At 35.5% G+C, this 26,901-nt stretch overlaps 1 protein-coding gene across 9 annotated transcripts in view; it reads right to left on the bottom strand.

Moving 5' to 3' along the window:
* Window positions 1–26,901, bottom strand: part of Arhgap24 (Rho GTPase activating protein 24) — a 473,771-nt gene that overhangs the window by 14,904 nt on the left and 431,966 nt on the right. For all 9 annotated transcript variants that reach the window (XM_074041831.1, XM_074041829.1, XM_074041830.1 and 6 more), the window contains 3 exons: window positions 6,382–6,514; window positions 3,499–3,572; window positions 1,118–1,239 (listed from right to left, as the gene is read on the bottom strand). In XM_074041831.1, the coding sequence (XP_073897932.1) occupies window positions 1,118–1,239; window positions 3,499–3,572; window positions 6,382–6,514 (329 nt within the window). The remainder of the gene's footprint in view (window positions 1–1,117; window positions 1,240–3,498; window positions 3,573–6,381; window positions 6,515–26,901) is intronic.

Raw genomic sequence — 26,901 nt, forward strand, 5'->3', positions numbered from 1 at the left:
GAAATCAAATGTGCACTTGATCCAACCCTTAACTTACAGAAAATAATATGAAACTGCATGATAAATACACTCTAACAAAATCCATACTACTGGAAAGTACAGGGAAAATAACCACTTTTTCAACCAAAAAATTGTAGGGAAACTGCATACTAAGATATTTTTAAAAGATAGCAAATAAAGAATAGAGAAACATTAGTACAATGTCTGGGGATGTCTATTTGGGTGACAAAACATCAAAGAAAAACAAGAAAGTGATTGGTATAAAGGTCTGGGTAGTACTGGGCACCAGTGGCTTATGCCTGTAATCCTAGCTACTTGGGAGGCTGCGATTTGGAGGATCATGGTTTGAGACCAGTCCAGGCAAACAGTCTGACTGGACAGTCTGTGAGATCTCATCTCCAAAATAACCAGAGCAATGTGGACTATAGGTTTGGCTCAAGTGGTAGAACACCTTCTTTGCAAGTAGGAAGCCCTGAGTTTAAACTCTAGTCCTACACACCCACAAAATGTCTGGGTATTAAGACAGAAGGCATTGTGATGGTGTGATGTGTGCCAGGATCCAAGAATGCTACTAATGACCACAAGTGGAAAAAGAGACCCAAACTCTAAGGTCTGATGAAATTAAAAAGAAGTAGAAAATCATTGTGGAAAATAATGTGAAGCATTTTGTAATTTGAATAATAAGAATTCTTTCATGTTTCAACCCACAAGCAGCGTGGTCTTATAACCAATCAGATTTCTTTACCTCTTGAAATCAGCCCCAAGCCCCTCATATTTATTAATACATATTAACTGAAAATAACTTTTAAAATTTCCTGACAACTGGATTGAACTTACAAAATGAGCTAGATTTCTTTAGTTCTTCCATCTAGTAATTTAGGGAAGATTTATTGATTTATGGGAACGTCTATTTGTTCTTGCAAGGCTATTGGGGAATCATTTTATGTTCAGTAATTTGAAAAAATGCCTAACTCTCAAAAAATATTTAACACTTAAAGAATAAATGGAGTAGCCATGAATTTCCTTATTTCTTAGTTTGCTTACATGAGAATAGATTCTGGGTAACCAAGAGAGTTGAATCTTCTTTTCATGAGGGTGTCAGGCATCATTCACTTACCCTCCATGATGGTCAAAGGATCTTCCACCTTAGGGCGCAGGATGTTAGGACCAAAGACAGTTGCTAAATTCTGCACACTCATTTTGTTAATTCCTGAATAGGACTGCACTTCATCCAAGAACCTATTGGTTGAGAGAATATGATTAAAACACGATGAGATTAAAGTTCTCAGTGAAAGCAAAAAGATGATTGGAAAATTTATGAACTAGAGTACGCTCAAAATGATTACAGAGACAAAACTATCTGGAAATTCAAACTTCTCAAATATCTCTTCTGATCTGGCCTGGCTTCCTCTGTCAATTCAAGGAACAAGTGTCATTGGAAATACTAATATGCACCTGTGAGTCAAGAATATATATTTGGATAAATTTTTCCCAAAGGCTTGGTGGCACTATTAGGAGGTAGGGAACCCTTAAGAGGTGGAGCTTAGTGGGAGGTTTTCCAGTCACTGGAGGTGTGCCCTTGAACAGGAAGTTTAAATCCAAGACCCTTCCTGTCTCTTTCTTTTGTGACCTGGCCACGAAGGGAATGTTGTTGCCATGTGATCCAGCATGACACTGCCTCACTACAGACCCAAAGTGACAGAGACAATTAATTACAGTCTGAAACCTTGAAACTGAGCCAAAATGAACCTTTCCTTTTTTAAAGATGACTGTAACAGGTATTTTATTATAGTAATAGAAAGCTGACTAACATACCCTCAAATTCCTCAATTAAGTATTATTTATATATATCCAGTTAGAGAGTTATATATAAAATTGTCTGGTAAAATCTCTTATTTCAGCAAGGAGGAATCACCCTCTTTGTGAGGTTCAAATTTATAGTCTATTAAAACATAGATCAAACATGGAAATTAAAACATCAGTTCTACTGATGAAAAACTGCAAGCACAGATCATTTCAATTTATTAGGTGCTAAAGAGTAAAAGACATGAAATAGCCTTTTCCCCAGATAATTTTAGAAGATTGTTTTGGTAATCTTTCAGCCTTTCTTCATTTCTACAAGAGCTATTATTTCATGGCTTACTAATTGTACTGATGAGATAAGAAGGAAATGATGAAAAATGAAAACAACACATTTATAGAGCATGTCATGGTACTATTTATTAAATTGTCAAAGCATGTCTGTGAATGGGAACTAGTCTTACATCCATTTTACAGAGGAGAGACATGAGGTATCAGGGAGGTTAAGAATCTTTTTCAAGGATGTAGAGATAATAAGTGGCAGAGCTGAGATTTGAACACGGGCAGTGTGACTGCAGAGACTGAACTCTTAACTATAATACCGTGACTTTTTAAAAAAGCTGCCTGTTTTCACAAGTTCACTTCTCTTATATAGCTTAATGGTAAAAATGAAGGCAAGAAGTCAGACTATCATTTCTTCCCTACATTAAAAGACTGCTTAAGCTGGCACCAGTGGCTCATGGCTGTAATCTAGCTACTCAGGAGGCAGAGATATGGATGACTATGGTTTGAGGTCAGTCTGGGCAAAAAGCAAGACTCTATTTCAAATATACCCAACACCAAAAAGGGCTGGTGGAGTGGCTCAGGTGGTAGAGTGTCTGCCTGGCAAGCATGAGACCCTGAGTTCAAAACCCAGTACTGACAAAAAAAAAAAAAAAAGAAAAAGAAAAAAATCTGCTTAAATGCTTTAAGACAAGTATTTTTCTTGTGGAAATAAAAGCTTTCAATACTGACCTCAAACAAGCTCCTCCTCCCTTTACTTAAGGACCTTTTCCTCACTCACTACAATAACTTAAATTAGTTCAAAGTCCTAGAATGGAAGTCTTACTTAAGTATATGTTGTCAGGGAAACTATTTCTTGCTTTTCCAAAGTGGAAAACCTAAGGTTTTATTTTATTGTAAATACAGCAATCATCAGAAAAAGTTATGGTGTGAGATTTTGGAAATCCTACTCAGTTACATTGACAATGAACTTCACAGTGTCTGGTTTCTTAATCTCCATAGCTCTTAGTCAGTTGTGTGAAATATGTTTCACTTGCATTTTACCTATTAGACCCTGAAACTGAGAAAGGGTAAGAAAATTGCAGAGATGTTCTGGAAGGAGCCTGCACTTCCACATGCTCCTCAGGCCAACACTGTCACTCCCTACATAGTAAAAATGACATTGATGGAAATTCAAAGCAATATATCTTTAATATATGGAGACAAGAAAGATTTCAAGAGCACCAAATTACAAAACCAAGCAATGTTAGTATTCAAAGAAACCTCTGAGATCACCATATCAACCCCCTTAATTTTCCAGAGACTAATATTGGAGCTCAGAGCAGTTAAGTGATTTTACTGACTGTCAAGTGTAGACTATTGTCAGGCAAAATGTAATCTTGTTTTGTTTAGTTTTATGTTTAGAAAAGTTCTTACCTGCAAATATACTTGAGGAGGTTGTAATTAACCACTGGCAAACTCCTCACCTGTTTCGCTAATTCCTTAACACCCTGAGTATAAAGAAGAGAATCAATGTTACCTTTTTACATAGTAGCTTTGGCATTAAATCAAGTGGGAAATGCCCTGAAAACTTCTCACTATTACATGAGCATTTTAGAAATATTTTCAAAAATGGATGTAGAAATATTTTAAATACCTCCATAAGTACAGTCACATATTGACAATGTTTCTATCAATGACCAACCACATGTCCAATGGGTAGCCAATAGAGTATACAATTTAGTGGTGACCTTTTCCTTTCTATTTATGTAGTACACACTGCGGTCTACACAATGATGAAACTGCCTAGTAATACATTTCTCAGAGCATATCCCCAATGGTTTCCAAACCAACTGTACTATGTGAAGAAACAGATTTAAAGTGAAGTTCTTTTAATATTTTTAACATTTGTTCAAAATTTACTAAAAGTGGAAGATAGCCTCATTTGCAAGAAGGTTATTTGGGAAAAAAAATTACCCTTTGATGTAATAAGGTTCTTTTCCATTTTTAGAATGCCCCAAACAGACAGATGTCTATTGACAAGGAAGTCCCTTTGGGCTGCTCATGTCCAGGATACATCATTTGGGTTGGGAAGAAAATTGGAATGTCTGATCTTTTTGGAAATTTCACAAGGATTAATTTCTTTGGTTTATCTCATTGTAAACTTCCTCTAACATGTAAATGGTCACAGACAGGTGAGTTGATAATGAGTTCTTCTTTAATTGGAAAGGGCCAGATAGTAAAAATATTTTATTAGGGTTTTCAGGAGATAAAGTCTCTCTCACAACTACTCAGGTATTCTGTTGTAGCTCAAAGGAAGCCACAGACAATAGTACAGAATAAACAGAGTAAAACTGAATTTGTAAAACTATGTGGCAGTTTTTTGACATGAATGTCAAGAAAATCCAAATGTTCCTGGGACAACTGGATATCCACATGCAGAAGAATGAAATGGACCACCTTCTTCACATATAAATGAGAAAAAACTCAGAATGGATCAGAGACTTCAAAGTGAGAACTGTAGAAGTCTAGAAGAACATATAGAAGTGAAACTACCTTGAGTTAAAGATAGAATTCTTAGGTATGACACCAAAGCACAAACAATATAAGCAGGTAAAATGGACTCCATCAAAATAAAAATCTTTTGTTAAAAACTTTTCAAATAAAAAGTCTTGTTAAAAAAGTTTTTGATAAAGGACATCATCAGGAAAATGAAGAAATAACCAGTAGAAAGGGAGAAGATACTTGCAAACCATATATATGACTTGAATCAAAACCATATAAACTAAAAGAGCTCAACAATAATAACAAGACAAACACAGCTGGCCCTTTATACATCTACATATTCAACCAATTGCAGATTGAAAATATTGGAAAAATTGCAGCTGTACTGAACATGGTCACACTTTTTTCCTGTCACTCTTTCTTAAATAATACAGAAGAACAAGTATTTCCACAGCATTTACATTGTATTAGGTATTATATGTAATCCAGAGGTGACGTAAAGTATACAGGAAGATGTGCATAGGTTATATGCAAATAGCACTCCATGTGTACATGGGACTTGAGCATTCATGGATCTAGGTATCCTTTGGGAGTCCTGGAACCATCCCCGAGGGACTGCGATGACTAGAACCCAACTAAAACTGGGAAAATAATCTGAGTAAGTCACATAGCAAATAAGAACATCCAAAGATATTCTAAGCATTAGCTACCAGGAAAATGCCACTCAAACCTCAGCAACATGCCACTTCACACACATGTGAATGTCTACGATAAATAAGAAAAATAAATGAATAAATAATATAAATGAATAAATCAAATATAAATATAAAAAATAAATAAGAAAAAATGTGATTTTAGTGATGTGGAGAAATTGGAACTTACACAGATTGCTGCTGAAAACTTTAAAATACTGAGCCTCTTCAGAAAACACAGTTATGAACAGCTCAGCAAGCCTGCTTTCTAGGCATACACCCAAGAGAAATGAAAACATACGTGCATGCAAAACTTGGTACATGGATGTTGTACCCATTATCCCTAATTGTCAAATAATGGAAATAAAACAAATGTCATTCAACTAATGAATGGGTGAAAATGAAATGTAATTTGGTTATAAAAGGAATAAAATACTGATATGTGGTAAAACACAAATAAACCTTGAAAAAGATGAAAGAAGCTAGCCACAAAAAGTAATATATTGAATGATTCTATTTATGTGAAATTTTCAGACTAGGCAAATCTGTAGGAAATGAAAATAGATTAGTAATTGCCAAGACTATGGAGAAAGAGGAGCATGTGGAGGAAGTCTGGGGTTTCCTTTAAGGTAATAGAAATGCTGTAAATATTCTAAAATTAGATTTTGGTGATGGTTGCACAATTCTGAGGATATACCAAAAAGCACTAAATTGTACATTTTAAATGGATGAGTGTATAGTATATAAATAATACCAGAATAAACCTGTTTTTTTTTAAACACACAGGCAGCAGGTAGTAGAGGTCCACAGAGTATTCTTTGAAGTAATTTGGGGGCACAAATGTAAAGGGAACTAAGGAGCAAAGTACTCACATTTGCCACAGAGCGTATGGCCTAATGTGGCACCACAAGCGACCATATTCTTAGCCATATTCTTCCTTTTGATCAGAGAGGGAAATAAAGCTGGGACTTGAATTGTGTGTGGAATGTCTAAATGAATGATGTCAAAATACAAAGATAGTGGAACGCAGCCCTAAGATAGGGAAAAGGAAATTTGCAAAGACTGAAAACATGACAAAAACCCTAAAGAAAAAACTTATTTGGAAATAAATGCATGGACTTACTGCCTCCTCTTCCTTGCTGAGCAGCTTGGCACATGACAAAAAGTCTTCATACTTTGCATAAGGAATAACAGGTTCTGGAAGTTCACGAAGATACAGTTTAAGAAGTGAGGCCACTGTGTGTACGTCCGTGTTGCTGTGGAAAGAGAAGATTGAAAACATGGAGTGAAGTTTATAGTATGTTACTCATTTTTCATCAAATATATGTCTTAGAGTTAGAATTCTATCCAAGTTTGAATCAGCCAATCCAATTTTCGGGGATCATCCACTTCACGTTGCCTATCAGATGGCATTGTGGGTGAGGAGGAGAACGACACACAAAGTGCGCTTAAAACATTTGAAAGTTCAATTATTTTTCTAATGTGTGTAGGTGACAGTAAGCAAAAGTATTAACTTTGGAAAACAACAAGAATATATCAGATCTTAAATAAAATGGGGTAAAATATACAAAAACCCCCAGGTTTCTGAATCTGTATATGTGTACTCAAAATCAGAATTAAATACTTCTGAATCCTCACTTCATCTTAAATGCTAAATTCATATTTGGGGAATACATTGGTGATTGGTTGCAGATACTTGAAGCTTAGCATGACATGTTATAACTTTTTAAGCACAGGGTTTTAAAAATAATTGACTCTCAGCATGATTGCTTGTCTAATGTTCTAAAATAGTTGGGAATTCTTAGAGTTCTCTAGAAAGACAAGGGAAATGGTATGAAAATAAACAATGAAAACTTAACACAACCTTTATATAACCTGTGTAATTTATTTTTATCTTCTGCTGAATACCAGAGTGGCAGGATAATTTACAGAAACATTAATTTATATTTTATTCCTGTATCTTTCCTTCCCTGTTAATCCATGAAGACAGATGACACTAAAAACAGAAACAGTGCTTTTGGGGATGTGTATATATATTTTTTTGGGGGGGAGAAGCAGGAACTTGAAATTAATTAATTAATTACCAGGAACCAGGAAGAGTGGCAGTGAACATATATGGGTCTCAGTAAGAAGTGAGAACTTGCACCTCTCTTTGGTCTGGACTGCAGGAGGGAGAAGTCCCCTGAGAAGCTGGAAGATAGTCACTGGGATTTCCTGCCTAGTGAATATTTTATTACTCAGTGGTTGCTTAGATGTAGCTTTCAAGAAGCTATCTGAGCTGAGAGAATGGGCCTCTCAGCTCTCAATTTTGTACTCATGGGTTGATTTTGCTAGGTATGTCCTGCACATCAACTTTATATTGGGTGTTATAGAAACAGTGGCTAAGACCTCAGTAGTTAAGGAAAAAAACATTACTCTAGCCAGTTTATAATGTGCAATCCACTGGAGGCAGCAAATATTAAGTCAATAATAATACAAGTATGGGATTACAGAGTGTGGTGAGTGGTAATAAGGAAAATTGTTACATACTATCTAACAACAAGAGAGGAGTAATCAAGCAGATGGAGGGCTTCTCTGACAGGTAAGGCTGGGCCAATATCTAAGGATATGTAAAAATGGGCTAACTGAGAGCAGAAGGACAGACAAGAACATTCCCAATTTAAACAAGAAAATAAAAGACAGCACGAAGTGGGGGATGGCCTTGTGACCTAAGAACTGACAAAAGACTGGGAAGCTAAGAGCCCGTGATGGGATAAGGTTGGAGCAGGCAGCATCTTCTTCATGGATCACAGATCTACGCCTGCTTCAGAGCAACACTGAGTTTTTCCATTTTAACATTGGAGGGCTGTTGGAACAGGCTTGCTGTAAGTGATTTGACAGATGTTAAAATAGTGGGTTTGATCTAGTGAGGCTTATTTGATTAACTTCAGTTTTTCATAATTTTCTTTTGAAAATTTGAAACTGATGGACAGTATAAAAGAGGTCATCTTAAAGACTTATAAAGATAAAAGATCACACCTCTAGGACATATTGAAAACTGCAACTAATCTTATTAATTTCTAAAAATAATTTCCAGTTTTTAAAAAGATGGACCTAAAATAGTCTCAATGGTCAGACACAAGTATTATTGTTTATGGTCAAATCACTCCACTTCACCATATCCAAACCCTCTGTGTTTCCCTTTCTCTACAGACTAACCCTTAAGGTACAGTAACTCAGCAACAAAAGTACAGTGTGGGCCATGAAATGCAGTCCAGTAAAATATTTTGATAAACTACTTCCACTTTTGATTCCACTCGAATCCAATCTACCATCATGACTGGGTTAGGTCTGTTTTGATAATGTTGCAGTTGGGCACATAGAAGAATATGAAAATGAAATGTAAGTATGTATATATTTCAATAGAGTATCTTATGTATAGTTTGAGTACATAAATAGAACATATCAAATATTTGTGGGTAAATGCAATAAATATGGGAGGCGTTATTGATGCATAAGAAACACATATTCAACAAGGAATCTGTTTTAGAGCTTCGTTAATGATCTATTCAATACACTGTGTCTCCCCAAACACACCGTTTACAAGCTAAGGTTTTGGTGAAGCATTTTGTGAATTGCAGTATGGAGACTGTTTGAACACTAGATGGCATGATTGCAAAGTTAGATTTGGTGTGGAAGTCGTGAAGGATGAAAGACTGCAGGATCATTCTTTCTCTACCAGCAATTTTCTTAGCACCAAAGCTGCAGTGCTGTTCCAAGGATAGGAACATCTGAACTGTGACTCAATGTGGGAGAAGTGGAGATGAGTGATTATGTTATTCCTTCCCTGAAGTGATACATTGCATTAGCTTTCCAGTGGTAGAGCACACATGGACACAGTCAATTATATGGAGATGGTAAAGAAAAAAATGGCCAAATGTCTTTTCTTTTTTATTTTTCAATTAACAAAGGATATTAGATCTTTTTCTTAAAGACTAAAACTTAAAATTTTATGACTTTTCTTTGGAGGGGGGTACTCATTAAATTTAATCCACCTAGTAGAAATAGAGACTTCTGCATTTTTCTGTCATTCTCATTTTTGGCTTTGTCTTTTCTCACGGAACGGAAGAAAACAATCACTTATGGACAGAATCCAACATGTTTTTCCTGTGCTGATTCACCTCAAGAGGCTTGTGGTCAATCTGCCTCAATTGCTAATAGACTACTCAAATCTGTCTTTCTCTACAAAATAGCAGCCTTCTGCATCTGATTCTCCAGTCTGATCTCTGTTATTGAAAATCACTATTTTGCCAATTAACATTTCCTTTAATATGTGGAACCAGTTAATTAGATACCAATATTAAGTGTCAATTGTCCAATGTACAAAGAAGTGCCATTTTTGCTTCAGAAATCTCAATCTCCACCAGGTGTAGTGGTTCATTGTGGCAAAAGTCTGTGTGCAGTGGAAAATAAAAATCCCTTATGTGATTAATAGCAACACATCAGGCCCTCACTGCAGTAGAACGAACAAGTTCTATTATCAATTCCTACTGATGTCCCTCAGTAGGGCCTTGCACAGACAGAAATTCTTCCTGGCTAATCATTCATATGTGAGGTACTTTAGAGTCACATAGAGGAAGTACTCCTCCTCCTCTTTTGGTAGGAGTTCAAAAACCATTGGTTAGCATGTCACTATACAGCCTCAAGTTTGTTTGTTTTGTCTGGTAGTATAATCTGTTCACCAATTATGATAAATAATCATGTATATTATATCCAATGATAGCAAAAAGACAGAGAGAGATAGGGTCAAAGATCCTGAGTGAAAGGAGTTTGGTGACAAACGTTCCTTAATTCATCAATGAGTGCATTTCATTTGCATTGTATCACTTGAACTTCACTTCTGAATCCTGTTTCTTTGCATGCAGTCCTTGGGTTTTTTTCAAACTTTAAGGGAAACTTTTCTCAGGCTTTCTATGGTTAACCTAATTGTATTTTTTCTCAGTCATCTTTTGGTTATTCAAGAAATGATCATTCACTCACCAGACAGTTACTGAGCATGTATGTGTACACTGCCTCAAACTACATGTTAGTGGAAGAGAAATTAACAATGTAGGCTCTTTTGCTCTCCCTTGGGCTTACATATCTGACTGGTCACCAACACGACTCCGTACCATGCCTCATTTTTTCCACTTCACAATACTTTATATTCTCACTGCTGAGTCCCTGCCAGGTGTGTGATTTTAAAGAACATTCTTTATGCTTCCTGGAAATTACTCGCACTATTCAAAATCTATGCACAATATAGGCCTCTTATTAATCTGAAAAGGGATAAAGAATCTGACAAGAATCCCTCCTTGCTCATCTGCTCATCCTCTAAGCTCATTCTTTCTTCCCTAATAAACATACTCATACACACTGATAAATTCAAATGCCATGATAATTACAAGTGTAATACTACACAAACAAAACCTTGTGATATTTAAGCCTTAAAATTATAAATGGGAATTTTTCACTCTGATAACTAGGCACAGAATGCAGTATAATCAATCCCTTGATTTAATTCAGAATGAATTTCCAATGAACCCGTACAAAAAGATATTAAAGATATTGTGAAGTTATCTGCAACAAGCACAATGAGAGGACCTAAAATTCCGTTTGAATTAAGAAGAAAATAATGTCATATACACCAGACTCCAGGGAGAACATAAACGAGACTGAACACACTGGCAGCACCGGAAAGAAACTTCCCCAAGCTGTCTTGCTTAAGCAGTAGTCTGCTCTGCCACTGAGTTCACAAGACGTAGAAAAGCTAATCCAAAGTTATATAAAGAGCTCCAAACTAAGCTAAACATCTATTTTTAAAAGTCTGCTTTTGTTCAAACTTATTTTTTTATGTGTCTGTCAAAGCTGGTGTACTCTTTGGCAGAGAAACTTGAATCTGGTTAAACTGGCTCAGCTTCTGGTACAGTTATGTAAGTGTTGCCTCTGAATTATAGACACAACCAAAAGACTGTTTCACCTCCAGGCAAAGTCCTGGAATGCTTGTCCCACTTCACTTCTTTTGTTTTAAACATTCTGATGGCAGAGAATTGCAGCATGACCCTTGCTACATGACTGAACCACGTTCTCCCCAAATCCACACGTGGAAGCCCTAAATTCCTAATGTGATAACATTTATAGATGGGGCCATTGGGAGGTGATTAAGGTTAGATGAGATCATGAGGATGGGGCCCTGATCTGACAGGATTTGGCATCCTTATAAAGAGAACCTAGGCCTGGGGGTATGGCCTAAGTGATAGAGTGCTTACCAAAGAGACCTCGAGAACTTGACGCCTCTCTTATCTTGCTACCTTCGTGTCTTCTCCTTCTCTACCTACTGTTTTGTACCATTATCTTCCAACCTCTTCGTCTTCCTACTGGCCTGTACGTGTTGGGATGTCATGGACTCCTAGGACATTCTCAGCATAAATCCCTTAGTTCAATTCTCACCCTTCTATGATGACTATACACCTCTGCACTAGACCTTCACACTGCATTCTTAGATGTGGTACATACATTTGAACTTTATATAAACAAAGCTGACCAAGCACAAGAAATTCTCCTCTTGCAATAAAATCAATCCTCCTTTAGCACTGTCTCATAATGGATGGTATCACCCTTCATGTGAACAAGCAAGAAACCTAGTAATTTTGTTCCTCCTGAGACCTGTAATCTAACTGTGAGGTGTATGTTGAAATCACCTGGGAAGCTTAAAAAACATTAATGATTAAATAAGCATAATTCCTTATGAATCCTTAACTTCTTTAGCAGTCTCACTGACACTGCTTAAGTTTGAGTTTCTACTACAGACCTCCTTTAATAATACAAGAGGGTCTTCCTGCTATAAGACTGTCTGCCCACCCCAACCTTCTTAAACACAAGAAGGTGGGTAACCATCGGTAACAAGCAAAATGCTTGGCTGCATAGCCACATTTGAATATAACTGTTTAAGCATAAATAGATAAATATACATCACACAGAAACATACATACTTACTTCATTGACAGCTTGGAGTTGTCATTTAGTTAGAGTTATTATTATGTTTCAGGGCATTGATTCACTTTAGAAGTGTGTATATCCTAATTTGTTTAGTAAATTAAAAGTTTAGAGTAAAGAAGAAAAAGGAACTGTTTTTTTTTCTATGATAGTATCAAGGTGTTTTCATAAAAAAGGAAAGGCTAGCAAGGTTGAGGTGATTGTAAAGTGTGGTGTAGAATATTTAGAAAAGTTTTCTTAAGGCATTATTGTGTCAGTAAAACCCAATTTTAAACAGACTACTATGTAAATATATATAATTCAATTCCAAGAACAGTTGAACCTCATTAAAACCTTAAATGCTCTAAGTTTAAGATCTGAGATTCCAAAAGAGACCAAAATGGAGAAACACTCAAGGAATTGATACAGGCAGTGACTTTCTTGATAGGACCCAAAAAGCACAAGTAACAAAAATTAAAATTGACAGGTGAGATTATGTCAAACTCAAAAGTTTTTGTACAATAAAGAAAACAAACAAGAGTCAAGAGACAACCTATAGAATGGGAGAAAATATCTGCTAACTATTCATCAAACAAAGGATTGATACCTAGAATAGATAAGGAGCTAAAACAACTTAAACACAAAGTAAGTAATCTAACTGTGGGCAAATGATCGAAGAGACACTTCTCAGAAAAAGCAATACCAGTGGCCATCAATTATATGAAAAAATGCTCAATATCACTAACCATCATGGAAATGCAAATTGCTCCAGTTAAAATGGCTACTATAAAAAATGCCTGCAAGGATGTGGAGAGAAAGAAATTATCATAAACTTTGGTGGGAATGTAATTTAGTATAATCAGTATGGAAAAACAGTAGGAGTTTCTTTAAAAAAAATAAAAGGAGAACTACCATATGTTCCAGTTACCCCACTTCCAGGTATATATATAAAGGCGATGAAACCAGCACACCAAAGAGATACCTGCATGCCCATGTTTAGCTGTGGGACTAGTCACAATAGCTGAGTCCAGATGTCATCAACTGATGAGCAGATAAACAAAATAAGTTATTATATATGCCATGAAATATCATGCAGCCTTAAAAAATGAAATCCTGTCATTTGCAGCACAATGGAGGGTGCTGGAGTAGATTATGTTAATGACATGAGACAGACACAGAAAGACGAGTATCACATGTTCCTTCTCCTATGAGGAAACTGTAAAAGTCAACCTCAATGGAGAATAATAATTTGAGTTTGGGAAGCATGTTATAATAGGGGGCTGGCAGGTAAAAGGAGGTTGGATTTGATCATGTATACTGTATGCAGTTGAATATCATACTAAATCTCATTAATATGTACAATTAATATATGTTAATCAGAACAAAATAATTTAAAAAATAAAAGTACTAAAACCTTAAGTTCTTTCAGTTATGAAATCAGTCAACCCAGCTATTAAAATGACTCAATGTGTCTCTCTACATCCAGTGATTTTAGACTGAAGTTTCAATCTCATATGCAAATTTAACTCAGAAGTAACATTAAGTATTTATAATATGTTCAGTACTATAAATGGTATTAATATTTTTCAAACTCTCAAGAAAGAAAATTATTTTTAAAGACCATATTTTCCCATACAAATTAAATCTGAAGTCAATGAAGCCACAAGGATTTTCTATTAAACTAAGATCCTTTTCATATAATAATGAATATATTAACTTAGAATAAGTATTGACATAGGAATTATCTGAAAGTCATCCAGTAATGAAGAGATGACAGTTTGTTAGTAAACCACAGATTCTATTTTGTGCTGTGTGCACATGCTACACACATATATACACACACACATATTTTATATACACATATGTGTATATATACACATGCATGTTTTGTTCTTTGTAGAATTGGTTTAAACATATCCATTTAGTTTTATGGTAGAAAGAAACCAATGAATTTCCTCCTGTAACTATCCAGACTATGTATGTTGGACACTTTTTCTCAGATCCTCATTATGTTTATTTGTAATTGTCTCAGGAGAAGGCTGAAGCCTTTGAGGTCCACAGAGTATCTACAGTTGCCAAAGGAGAAAGTAGCTTGTAGGAGAAAGTAGCTTGTTCAAGGTTTCTAGTAAGCCTAAGCATTGTGGATCTAGGTTGGGAGTCACAGTGGAGTAACTTCTGCACATTACCACCTGCTCTGGCTGCTCTCGGCAACACTTCTTCCTACATTTACAAAGTCTAGTATATGTGCAAGAAAGGCAAAAATGATTTAAAAGATTGGTAGCCTATTGTCAATTCAGATTACCTATTTTTCAGGTAGATATAAAGAAGCTACTCACAGATAGAGATATAAGACAACTCATTTATAGAAAACTTAAAATTATACTTTAAAAAATAGCACTTGGTATTGAATGGATTACAGGTCTGCAGTGTGAGAGAGGGAGGGGACACTTCTTGCTTCGCTTCATATTTTCTTCAGGAATATCTCAAAAATAAGGCAACTGGAACAAATAACATATAGCCTCTAAGTATAATATAATTGTGCACTTATGGAATTGGATTATGTAAATGGTTAGCTTTTATTTCTTGCTTACTTGGAGTATTTTGCTTTTCCTACCATTTGACTCCTACTACACAGACAGTAAACATATTATTTCCTGGAGAGTTCACATGGCTGTTCCAGTTTACAGGTCTTTCCACTGGTTATTGTGTGTGTCATACACTGTATCTTACAGCCCTTTCTTGTTTCAATGGTACCCAGGACTTAAGGTGGTAAAGTTATAATTTCAATTTTATACTGTCTCCAAAACTTAGAAAAGTTGATGAACTTTGCTTATCCAGAACAAAGAAGTTACAGCTTTATTTAGTTACTTTACAATTTTGTTTTGTCTGCCTACATTGTTTTTGTCTTCAGTAAGCTCTACTCAAGTAATTTCAGAAGAAAGAAAGGAAATGCAACCATCATAATAATTCAGCAATTAATTTTTCTCTGCGAAATTACAGTTTATGCAACTAAGAACTTCCCAGAGAAACACTGATTTTCTGATACTGAAGGAGTGTGTTTATGCTTAAGTGAATGTCTTTAAATTCCCCCACTATTTAAAAACCATACACAAAGTTTAACATTTTCATTTAAAAATGAAAGATAAAATGGAAGCAAACATCACTAATAATTTTTCTGGCTAACAAGACTAAATAGCAATTAAATTTCGTATATATATATATATATATATATATTTTCTTATCAACGATCAATGTCATGCTGCCATTTTCCTCCATCATCATCACGGGTTTGGTGAGTTGTAATTACCTGATTTGGGTGCAAACAATAAACAATGCAAACTTTTTTTTCAGAAAATTTTACTTTTTGAAGAAAAAGATTTTCTGCTTCATCTAAGTGAATCAACGAGTTAACATCAGACCATGAAAGTCTCTGGAAAACCTGTAATTTCTCTGAATAGTTCAACAGACTTTTATTACAACATAAAAGGATTCTCAACACATGACTTAGATGATAGCATCCTAGTTTATTAATGTGAACATATAAATTGAGGGGAGAAATGTAAAGCTTTAAAAGAGGTCAATGAAGTGTTCATTGCTGTTCTTACATTAAAATGCTGTCCTGTTCTTTGATACATGGGATACTTTGTCACCATATACACACAAGTTTATTCTACTATTTCCACTTCTTGGACCATCTTGAAAGAAAGGTCAGAGTACAGGAAAGAAAGAGTGACGAAACAGATTTGACTGAGAATAAGCAAATTTTTGGCTTTATTTTGGTTTGGTTTTTGTCTGATTTGTTATGATTGTTGTTTTGTTATAAATCAAAACCTAGTTTATTTTGGAAGCCAAAGGCATCTGTCTTCATGACAGCATTTCAGAAGTAGAAAAAACCAAAGGTACTGGGCCTAATTTGGAGCTGTAGATTTTATCAAATTACAAACCCATTCATAGGATTATGACTTTGTACAATGATTCAGGCAGGAATTTTGCCTCTGTTAAAAAAATGATACTCTATCGGAATTTTAGAAGCTTTTTTGAAATGTAATTTTCAAGTTTCCTAAATCCTAATCTATGAAAATGAGCATATAAATTTTCTACTTTTTGGGACATCAAGAATTTGGCATCCTTTCATACAATGAACACACGCCCTGCATTCACTTATTCAGAGAAAGGCTTGTTGAGTCCTACATTGTGTCAGGTATATTTTAGACAATAAGAATGAAAAAGGGAACAAGATTCACAAAGTTCTCTACCTTCTTTGAGTTCCTATTCTACATATAGTTTTACTTCATGAATCCAGAATTTTAACGTGATGAGCCACAGTGAGGTCTTCATGGGTATGTAAATACATGCTCCCATGATATTACAGGTATTTATCTAAACAATAAATAAACATTTAAAGAATATTATTAGTTCTTTAGAGATTTAAAACCACTAATTTATCAAGAATTATGAAAACAATCAGAAGAATCAAGCATCTTTTTTTTTTGTACTGCAAAATGTACAGCATTTATTCACATACAGACAAAAAGGCACAAATTCTACTAAATAGTTCAACAAAAAAATACAGCTGTTCTCAACTAGTTTATAAATACTTTCAAAACAGGGTAGAAATAAATACAGGATTGGGCCATGTAATATAAAATAGTCATCTCTACATATTCTTTGTTTACCTTCTGATTTGTAACTCTTCATGCACCTTTTTTTTTCCTCAATTTTTGCTGAATGGACACCAAGCTAGGCACATAGTGAAAATCCTCTGTACAAGGTTACAAATGTAATGACAAGTCTGTCCATTTTGAAATAATCAGGATTTGCACACAACACATAAAACCTTCATTTAGATCTTGTGTTATAACCTAACAAATGACATTCCAGGCAACTTTACAAAAAGTTTAACTAGCCTACGTTTTGACATAATATTTCTTGGGCAGGATGCACAAGGAAAGATTTAAAAACAAAACAGAAAAGCAAATGGTTCCCTAGTAAAAGAATGCAGGGGCAGCCAGGCCACCTCCCAGAGTCCCCAGCGTGACAGGTGCTGACTTGCAAAGCTCTCGTCACACCTCAGAGAAGCCTCTCTGTACCGTTTGCACTCTGAAGCAGGACTGAAAAGTGGACATTGTATTTTCGTGTTTTCTTTTGTATGGGTTTTTATTTTTTTGTTTTGTTTTGTTTTGGTTTGGTTTTTGGTTCAGCATAACTTGGAACATCTGAAAGCTTTTCAACCTAAATGTGGGGGAAAAATAGGTAAGGCATTATTTTTTGCACAAAACTAGCATTCCTAATAGTGCAAATGAATCTGGTACCTCTTAAAAACGGTGAGAGGCCATGGACTCATTACTTTAGATTTTCTTTCTATGGCTTCACAGATTATCCCTCTAAATTCTACTCTCACCCAGTGCTGTTGCTGTAATAAAAAGCTAACTGTACCTAGAGTTTAACCTTCTCCTGTACCCAGCAAAAGGTTTTTGCTCAAATGTAAATAATCTACTTTTTAAGTTATGAGCAAATGTACAACTTGGATTCCTAAGAACCTTCTAATATCTGTAGCAACAAGCAATCAGAAGAATCAAGCATCTTAAGGCATATGCTTTCTCAAGAGGATATATGAATAGCTCATAAGAACATGAAAAGATATTTAACATCAGTAGTCATTCAGAAAATACATCCTAAAACTAAAAGGAGATTATATTTCATATTCACTAGAGTTTAAAATTAAAAACTGAACTATACATAGCCAGTGGAGACATAAAATACTACAGAAACTTTGGAAAATAGTTTAACAGTTTCTCATGTGGAAATCACTGTTATGACCCAGCAGTTCCACACCTAGTTGCATGTCCAAGAGAAATGAAAACATATCCACACAAAACTTAGGCAAGAGTGTTCACAGATTCATTATTTATAATAGCCCCAAAGTAGAAACAACATACATGTCTACTAGCTGATGAACAGATAAACAACATATAGCATATTCATTAAATAAAGTTCTATTAATCAATAGAAAAGAACCAACTACTGACATAGGCTGTGACATGGATAAAAATCAAAAGCATCATTCTAAGTGAAAGAAGTTGGTTACAAGAGAATATTGAATCATTCCAGTTATAGGAAAAGACTAGAAAAGGGAAAATCTGTAGAGGCAGAAAATAGACTAATTATTATTCTGGGAAAGAGCGAGCCAGGGATAACAGTAAATGGGCATATGGGATCTTATTGAGGTGATAAAGTATTCTGAAACTGATGTGTGGTCATATGAATTTGTTAAAAATCATTGAATTGCACCCCTGAAAAAGGTGAATTACATAAAATATAAAATATAACTCAATATATTTATTTCAAAACAGATGAGTTTAAGGAATTTACTTTCTTGCAAAAATTTACAATTTGAATTGCAAAATGCAAAAACACATAGTTTCAGAAAATAAAACTTTATAGGTATCTTATTTCTTTCAGTAGGAATTGCCATGGAGATTTCAAAACAGAAAGGAAGACTTCCTGTATTAAAAACACTGAAGAGTTTATGGTTAAACATTAATCTCTGTCTTGCACAGATTCAATTTTATGACTTTCCGTTATCACATAAAATGTCAATCTAAATTATCATGATCATCACCTGATTGTACTTAGGGTGGTAATAAGTACAAGCCTACTATAATGGCACTGAAAGTGTCTGTGTAGGCCAGGGCCCGTGCTAAGTGGTCAGTTATGTCATTTATTCCTTGTGTGTCTGTTCCACTTTAAAAAGTTTTCTTTTCAGGTACTGAGGATTGAAAACAGTCGCTACTAACACTTAGGCCATGTCCCCAGCCCTTTTGTTTTTGATATAGAACTTTGCCTGGGATGACCTTGAACTCCAGAACCTTTTGTCTCCTCCTCCCAAATAGTTGGGGGTGTGTGTGTGCCTGCATGCCTGGCCTTTTGTGTTGTTTTTAAGTAAATGACTACAACAATATTGTGGAGTTATTTTGTTTTATATGATAAAACTAGGAGTTTTGACAAGTAACTAGTCTTAAGTCATTAACATGGGTAGTTAGCAAAAAATACAGAAGTTAGTATTACATTTGTCTGTTATCAAAGCCTGAACTCTTAATTTCTACCTTGTGTTCTTGTGATTAAGTACAGAAACACCAACTGGTAGCTATGCCAAATAATGAGAAACTTCTTGATTAGGGATATTTATTCACATCCTGTTAGATGTTAGTGGAAGTGAGCTCAAATTCTGAAAAAAATGGATCAAAACGAAAATGAAGCTTTTGTTCCCAACTTCAGATGCATAGTCTTTTTAGATACGTGACAAGGAGAGTAAAACCGAATGCAACATGCAGATTTCTAGTTTACAACCTGTGCCACATAAAACACTTATTAAATAACCATTCATATGAGTGTTTTCATATATGAGACATTTCCCCTTAAGCCCCATTAATTTTTCAAACCTTGTTCTATTTTTAAGAGGGTTTTATGGAACCCTTGTGAGATACAACCACTGCTCAAATTTGGTAAGAAGCCAAATAAATATTCAAGGAAATTAGCATTGGTAGTTCTAGCAAGGAGTAATCTGATTATATTTCCCAAAGTGTTGGCTCTTCAAAGTCATTTAATATGCCACAAAACAGGACACCGACATCAAATCAGACACAGCAGCATTAGTTCTTTTTTAATTATCTTCCTTCTCCTGATTGCATCAACGAGGAAGTACAAGTTGGGAATAAGAGAGTTCATTAAATAAAGACTTGGGCGTCAGCTGCATCCAGAGTGCTCAGAAACAGGCCTCTGTGTGTGGAAGTGTAGCACTACTGGAGTTTGAACTCAGAGTTTTGTGCTTGCAGGGGAGTGAGCCATGTCCCCAACCCTTTTTGCTTTGTTATTTTTCAGATAGGGTCTTGTGCTTTTGTCTGGGGCTGGACTTGGACTGGAATCCTTCTATTTCTGCCTCTCATGTAGCTTGGAGTACAGGCAGTGGTACCACTCCCTGGCTTGTTCTCTGAGACCGGGACTTGTTAACAAGTCTGGACTGACCTCAAGCTCCAGCCCTGCTATCTCTACCTACCTAGTAGCAGTACCATGTTTTCAATGTCACTGCTTTTATACTAAATTGACCTCATAGCTATGTACTGGTTTACAACTAAAAATAATAATACAAAGTTCCCAACAACAAAATTAATAAGGCAAAAAATGAATAATTTTGAAGGAAAATAGCAGTAAACTTAGTAGATGTGTTATATAGCTATGACTAAAATCATCACAGAAAGTATTTCAATGACCAAAGTTTGAAATTTACTCAGACAACGTTTTTCAAATACTGTCACACCATCCTACCTATAAAAACTGCATCAAAAATAGGAAAGCTAAGAATAGTTGGCAGCACTCAGCAGCTGTTCAGGACTCTGGAGTGCTGGCCCCTTTCTTGACTTCAGAGAATTATTAGGCATGAAAATGGGTGCCCAGTTTACCATCTAGGCATCCAGGATTTGCCTTAGGTAAACTACTTTCTTTGCTTTTCCAACCTTTTAGGGATGTAAATCCATGATTTCTACGTCTCCACATGCCTTCTAGGTATGATTTGCTTTCATCACTTCCTTGTCAAGCCCTATCCTTTATTTACAGTAAGAGACAAAAGCTTCTAATTGCATAGTTTGCTCCCGAACTGTTCAGGGTTTGGGTTTTCACTTGAGTCAAAGCATAAAGGGGCAGGGATGTACCTTTTAGACTGTCTAAAAGTTTCAGACCCTTTAGGAGATAGAATGAACTTTTTACTCCAGAAAAGAATTTATCTTACACAGTAACAGAAGACTTGCTCAGCCTAGTCAGTCATTTGTTGTTCCCGATAATCCTGTAAGGTTGGCCTGATTCTTTGCAGGAAACAAACAATACTTCTAATGAGTGACAACCTTTTGACCCACACTCTGGCAGCATGGAATCTAGCCAGTATTTCCTGAGTTATGTTTTTAGAACCATGCATATAAGAATCACCTGGGAGTTTTTTAAAAATGTAGATATCTAGGCATTTCCAACCTTTGTAATTTGAAGGGCAGTGAGTGGGGGCTGAACAGCTGGAATGTCTATAGATATTCCTCTGAGTTATTTTGTGCAAAATCATATTTGATAGTGTTCCCAACTCTCAGGTCACTTTTACAATTCAGGTCATTAAAGCTCAGAGCTACATTACTTCAATTAAAATACGTCTGGCTTTTCTGTCTTTTAAATTTTAGATGTTTTTAAAAATTTTATGTATGCTCACTTATAGCTTGTTCAGTAATTTATTAAGAAATAAATAAATGAGAGGGCAGAAGAGAAAGAGAAATGAGGGAATTGTGAACTGAGTATATGGGTGGGTGGCTGGTGTACCTGGGACAGTAGCTGTTTTATGGGATTCCTGGACAGAATGTGTAAAACCCTAGTGGCTACAGCCTGTGCCTTTGCTCTTGAGCTGTGTTGTAAGTGCGTAGCTATTCAGATATGAGCAGTTAATATGTGATGGCGACACCCACACAGCTTCTCCTGACCTCATGTCCCCAGGACTTCCAAAATGTATCTTTTTTAACAGCTGACACCAAATGGAGCACTTGGGAAACAAAACCACACTCAGTTTCTAATTTGATTTTATACCTCCTTCATTTTTGTTGCTTCAAAAGTTTAATATAAAATTGGATACTTTAATTAGTTTTCATTCCTAGATAGAATTAATGTGGGCAAGAATGCTTAGGAACTGTGCAAACTATTTTTTCCTTGTTTGTTTTGTTTTTAAGAGTTGACAGGAGCTGTTAAAATACCAGTTCTTTTAGGTCAATTAGAATGTCTTTTCTCACAGATTCATTTGGTCTGGGAGTCTGCGGCAATGTTACAGCTGCAGAAATAAAAAGTCATGCATAGGTAAAAGTCTCAAATTTGAACTTTAGAATCAGAAAACTAGCATTTGCTGTAATTAAAGGAGAGCAGAAAGTACGTGGCTTAATAATAGTTGGTGAATGTACTAGCCATCTCTCTAATAGAGTATATTCCAGATGTCTTTTTTCTTAAACCACCTTTTATTTTTTTTCTCTTCTAGGACAAAATTCTTCTTCTTATGCAAATGTAAAGTATCTTCTAAACCCCAAATGAATCTATAGCTTCAAGAGCACAGGCAGATTTATGAGACAGATGCTCTTCAGCAGAAGATTGATAATGTCTAAGACATTGAAAACAGCAGAGGCAGTCTAAAGAATTGTGTCCTGACACTGTCCTGACTGGATTATTATGACTGGACAAATTTCTGAAAATGACCTCACCATCCCTTGGGCAATTATGGATTTTTCTTTTCCTTACCATCATGTCCTTGACATGATGTCTGTGAAAACTACTCAGTGACATGGAAAAGTGTTTGTGATGTACCGTTATGGAGAAAAAGAAAGTTATAAAAACTGTGTGATTCCAATGCTTTGCATGTATATATAGCTATATTCTGAACATATCTGTACTTCTCTAACATATATGTATATCACTTGTATAGCAAGATTGTTGAATTTTGAAATACTCACTTTCTTTCTCTATACTTCTATATTCTAAAGTGTATACAAAATGTTATAAATTAAAATATAATTTAGTAATACTTAAACTTTTCTATACTGTTAAAATTTTAACTGTTGCCAGGCATCAGTGGCTCATGCCTGTAATCCTAGCTACTCAAGAGCAAAGATCAGGAGGAGTGTGGTTCAAAGCTAGCCCAGGGAAACAGTTCGTGAGAACCTATGTATAAAGAACCCATCATGAAAAAGAGTTGGTAAAATGGCTCAAGGTGTAGGCCCTGGGTTCAAACCCCAGTACCACCAAAAAACAAATCAAAAAATCCCCAAATTTTAACTATTAATAGAAACAGTTCATTTTTAAAATAAAATGTCAAAACTTAATTGAATAGCTAATAATATCAATAACTACAGGTTACCTTTGAAGAATAATGGTGGTGACTTCTTTCCAGATTTTAATAAATATATTTTATGAAATAAAGATGAAGCTAAATCATATTGGCTCCTTGAGAAATAAGCATTATTAGAATAAACAGGGAAAAAGTTTATTCATTCCTATTCTTTAATGTGCTTCACAGTGAAAAATGTCTACAGTTTTCTTTACATTTGAACATCTATCGAAAGCATTACAGAGTGTTTTACACACACACACACACACACACACACACACAGACACACACACACACACACACACACACACACACACACACACACACACACATTTTACTGCAGAACAATGGTGAGGCTAACCTGAACTAATCAATGTTTCCAGCAAGTTGTCTTCTCATCCTGAAGACTGAAATCTGATTATGGCTTCACTGTGTGAAATATCAAACTCAGCCAATTAACTAAAACAGTAGATTGGGCAGAACACTACTTGGACAAATTTCTGAAAATGACCTCACCATCCCTTGGGCAATTATGGATTTTTCTTTCCCTTACCAGTATAGCTCACAATTGCATTTTGCCATAAGTGTGTTACTTTCGTCTTTCACCTCAATGCTCATGGCCTAGGAATAATTCCTCTTTTTAAAAATCAGCAACATCTAGGAATTTGAATATCTGCAAATTAGCATTTCACCCTCATCACTCTATAAACTCAATTTATATATTCACTACTTATTGGTTATCTGCCTACCACGGGTAATGCAAACCCTAGAAAAGCATGGACCTGGTCTGTCTTTTTCACCTAGAACGGTATCTAAGAGACAGAATACACTCCATAGTCATTTGCTGAATGGATGAATGAGGTAGATTCTCTCCAAAGGTGACTGTGGGTAACTTTTCCCATGTCTGTATTACTTCTGACAAGAAATAAAGTCAATTTTCTAGCCCTTTCAATCTGATCTGGCCTATGATTTACCTTTGTCCAACATTATTCAGTAGATGTGACACTTTGTCAGTTCTGAGCCCTTAACTGGTCTTGTAGTTTCCACTCTGGCTGTCCAAGTCTTGAGCTGCCACAAAAGGAACTTTAATAATTGCCTAAAGGGTGAAGCCCTGAAATATACAAGTCTGCACAGAAGAAGCAAAAGGCTCAACCTATCATCAGCTATTCGGGCCTGCACCTGAGTTGAAACCACAGCTGCACTGCATCATTCCAAACAATACAGGGGAACAGAGACAGAACAGCTCTGCCTAGCATTGTCCAAAAGCAGAATCTGAAAAAGTGGTTGTTTTAAGCCAAAGAAGATGAAAGTGGTTTGCTATGTAGCAGTAAATACCTATAACAGTCATTGGTACCAGAAATTGGGTGCTGTTGCTAAGAAAAAAATACATGGTATTTGTATTAGAACTAGGCAGTCTGGACAATCAGTGAGGAAACTATTATTAAGAGTTGGACAAGCAGTAAAAAAAATTGCTATTAGAGGCTAGAGAAAGGAAACTGCTTAACCACAGTGATGGAGAAGTAAAACTAACAACAGAGTAACTTGGAAGGTAAAGAACACTCCTGAGAAATGGTGGCCCTGGCTGAGGAGGTTTTTAGGCCAAATACTGAATACCAATTGGTTTCTTTTATTTGTATATTACATGGTGGTATGAAAGAAAGATGACCTATAGAAGGAAATGTTCCATTTTGAAGAATTTATTGAAACTATAGTGGTCCGAGGACAGAATCACTAGAGTATAGAAGATTCTCAAAGTAAAAAATAGCCACAGAAAACAGAAAATCCAGAGTGCTAACAGTAAAATATAATGCAAAGGTAAACACCAAATGATAGATATGATAGATTGTAAAAGTCCTTGCTAAAACTCTAAAAAGCTGGACTCTTGTGGTGTGCACTTGTCAGGCCAAGCTACTTGGAAGGCAAAATCGGGAGGATCATGGTTCAAGGCCAGCCTGAACAAAAAAGTTCCTGAGACTCAATCTTAACAGAAAACAGCTGGACGTGGTGGCATGCACTTGTCATCCCAGTGATAGCAGGCAACACAAAACAGGAAGATCATGGTCCATGTTGGCCTAAGCAAAAATGAGACCCTATCTCCAAAATAACCAGGGCAAAAAGGGCTGGAGACATGGCTAAAGTGGTAGAGGCCTGCCTAGTGCATGCAAAGCCTTGACTACAAATCCCAGTACTGCAAAAAAAAAAAAAAACCCCAAAAAACAAAACAAAACAAAAAACTTGTGAAAGACCTCATAGCTTCTCCTGGTGAAACAAATCTTGTATCATATTTTCTATAGCTTGTTTATACATGATGCATTTCTACATAATGAAATAAATACATTTTTACATAATTAGGATCACACTTCATATAAAGATTATATAATATTTCATTGTCAACCAATAATTATCAAGAATTTGATTTGAAGATAATGGCTTACAGAGCACATTTGTGTTTATAGGTTTCCTAAAATATGTAAACTATCGCTTCATTCTCCCAAATTAACAAAGATTTGTTATAGAACCAAGCAATAAAAGGCCACACAAAACAGTTTTTCACAAACATGCTGTCATTTCACTTGTGTATATGTAGGCTATGTGAAGCATTTGAAAAAGACACTGAAACTTACGACTGTCTTAGGAAATTAGGCCACACACACACGATATTCAATTAAGAGGATGCTATTGACAGATTTCTTCTTTCTAATTTTGGCACTAAAAATTTACATTTCTTTTAGATAAATCATTATTTCTATATCTTGGATAGGCTTCACTATGTAGCTATTAATCTGGTTTTCTTCTTCAAAGTTTCATGTAAGATGTGTGGCCCTATGCAAGGTATATTTGCAGTCTTCAAATTCGTCATTTGACGCTACTTTTGAATTCATTTCTTTATCTCCACCTTTAATTTTTTCTATGAGGGAATTTTATTTATTTATTTAATTCTTGTTTTTGTAGTACTGGGGTTTGAACTCAGGGCCTACACCTTGAGCCATTCCACCAGCCCTTTTCTGTGATAGGTTTTTTCAAGATAGGGTCTCACAAACTGCCCAGGCTGGCAGTTTGATCTCTGCTTCCTGAGTAGCTAGGATTACAGGCATAAGCCACCAGTGCCTGGCTCTCAGAGGGAATTTATAAATTCTTATGAACTGTAATACTTTCATAAAAAGGCAAGATTTTAATTAATTATTTGATCTTATTTTCCCATTTATCATTATGTTTAGAATTGGATCTTAAATGTCTCTCAAAGACCCACATGTTAAAAATCTTAGTCCTTAGCTTGGTGCTATTGAGAGGTGGTGGAAACTTTAAAGGTGGAACCTTGCAGAAGGTCTTTGGGGGCATGACCTTGAAGGAGAGAGTGTGATTCTAGTTCCTTCCTCTTCCCTGAGTGTCAACATACTTCCTCAGTACAGCCCCAAAAAGCAATTGGGCCAACCCATAAACTACCCACTGAAGCTTCCCAAACTGTGAGCCAAAGTAAACTTTTTCTCTCTTTAAGTTGCTTATCTCAGAATATATGTATTCTTACAGTTACAGAAAGCTAGAACACTATAATGGTCATTTTTCTAAAACTTTAAGAACTAAGTAATATTTTATTATATGAATTCACCACCATTAATCAACCATATTCACTGTCAGAGATAAATAGGTTTATTATTACCAAAATTGCAGAAAAGAGTGAAGTTAAGAAAAAAAAGAAAAATCTTTAGATTATTAAAGAAGCTTCTATGGTGGGAAAAAAAAGCTGATCTCTGT

This window comes from Castor canadensis, chromosome 9, assembly GCF_047511655.1.
Source record: "Castor canadensis chromosome 9, mCasCan1.hap1v2, whole genome shotgun sequence".
NCBI classification, from domain to species: domain Eukaryota; kingdom Metazoa; phylum Chordata; class Mammalia; order Rodentia; family Castoridae; genus Castor; species Castor canadensis.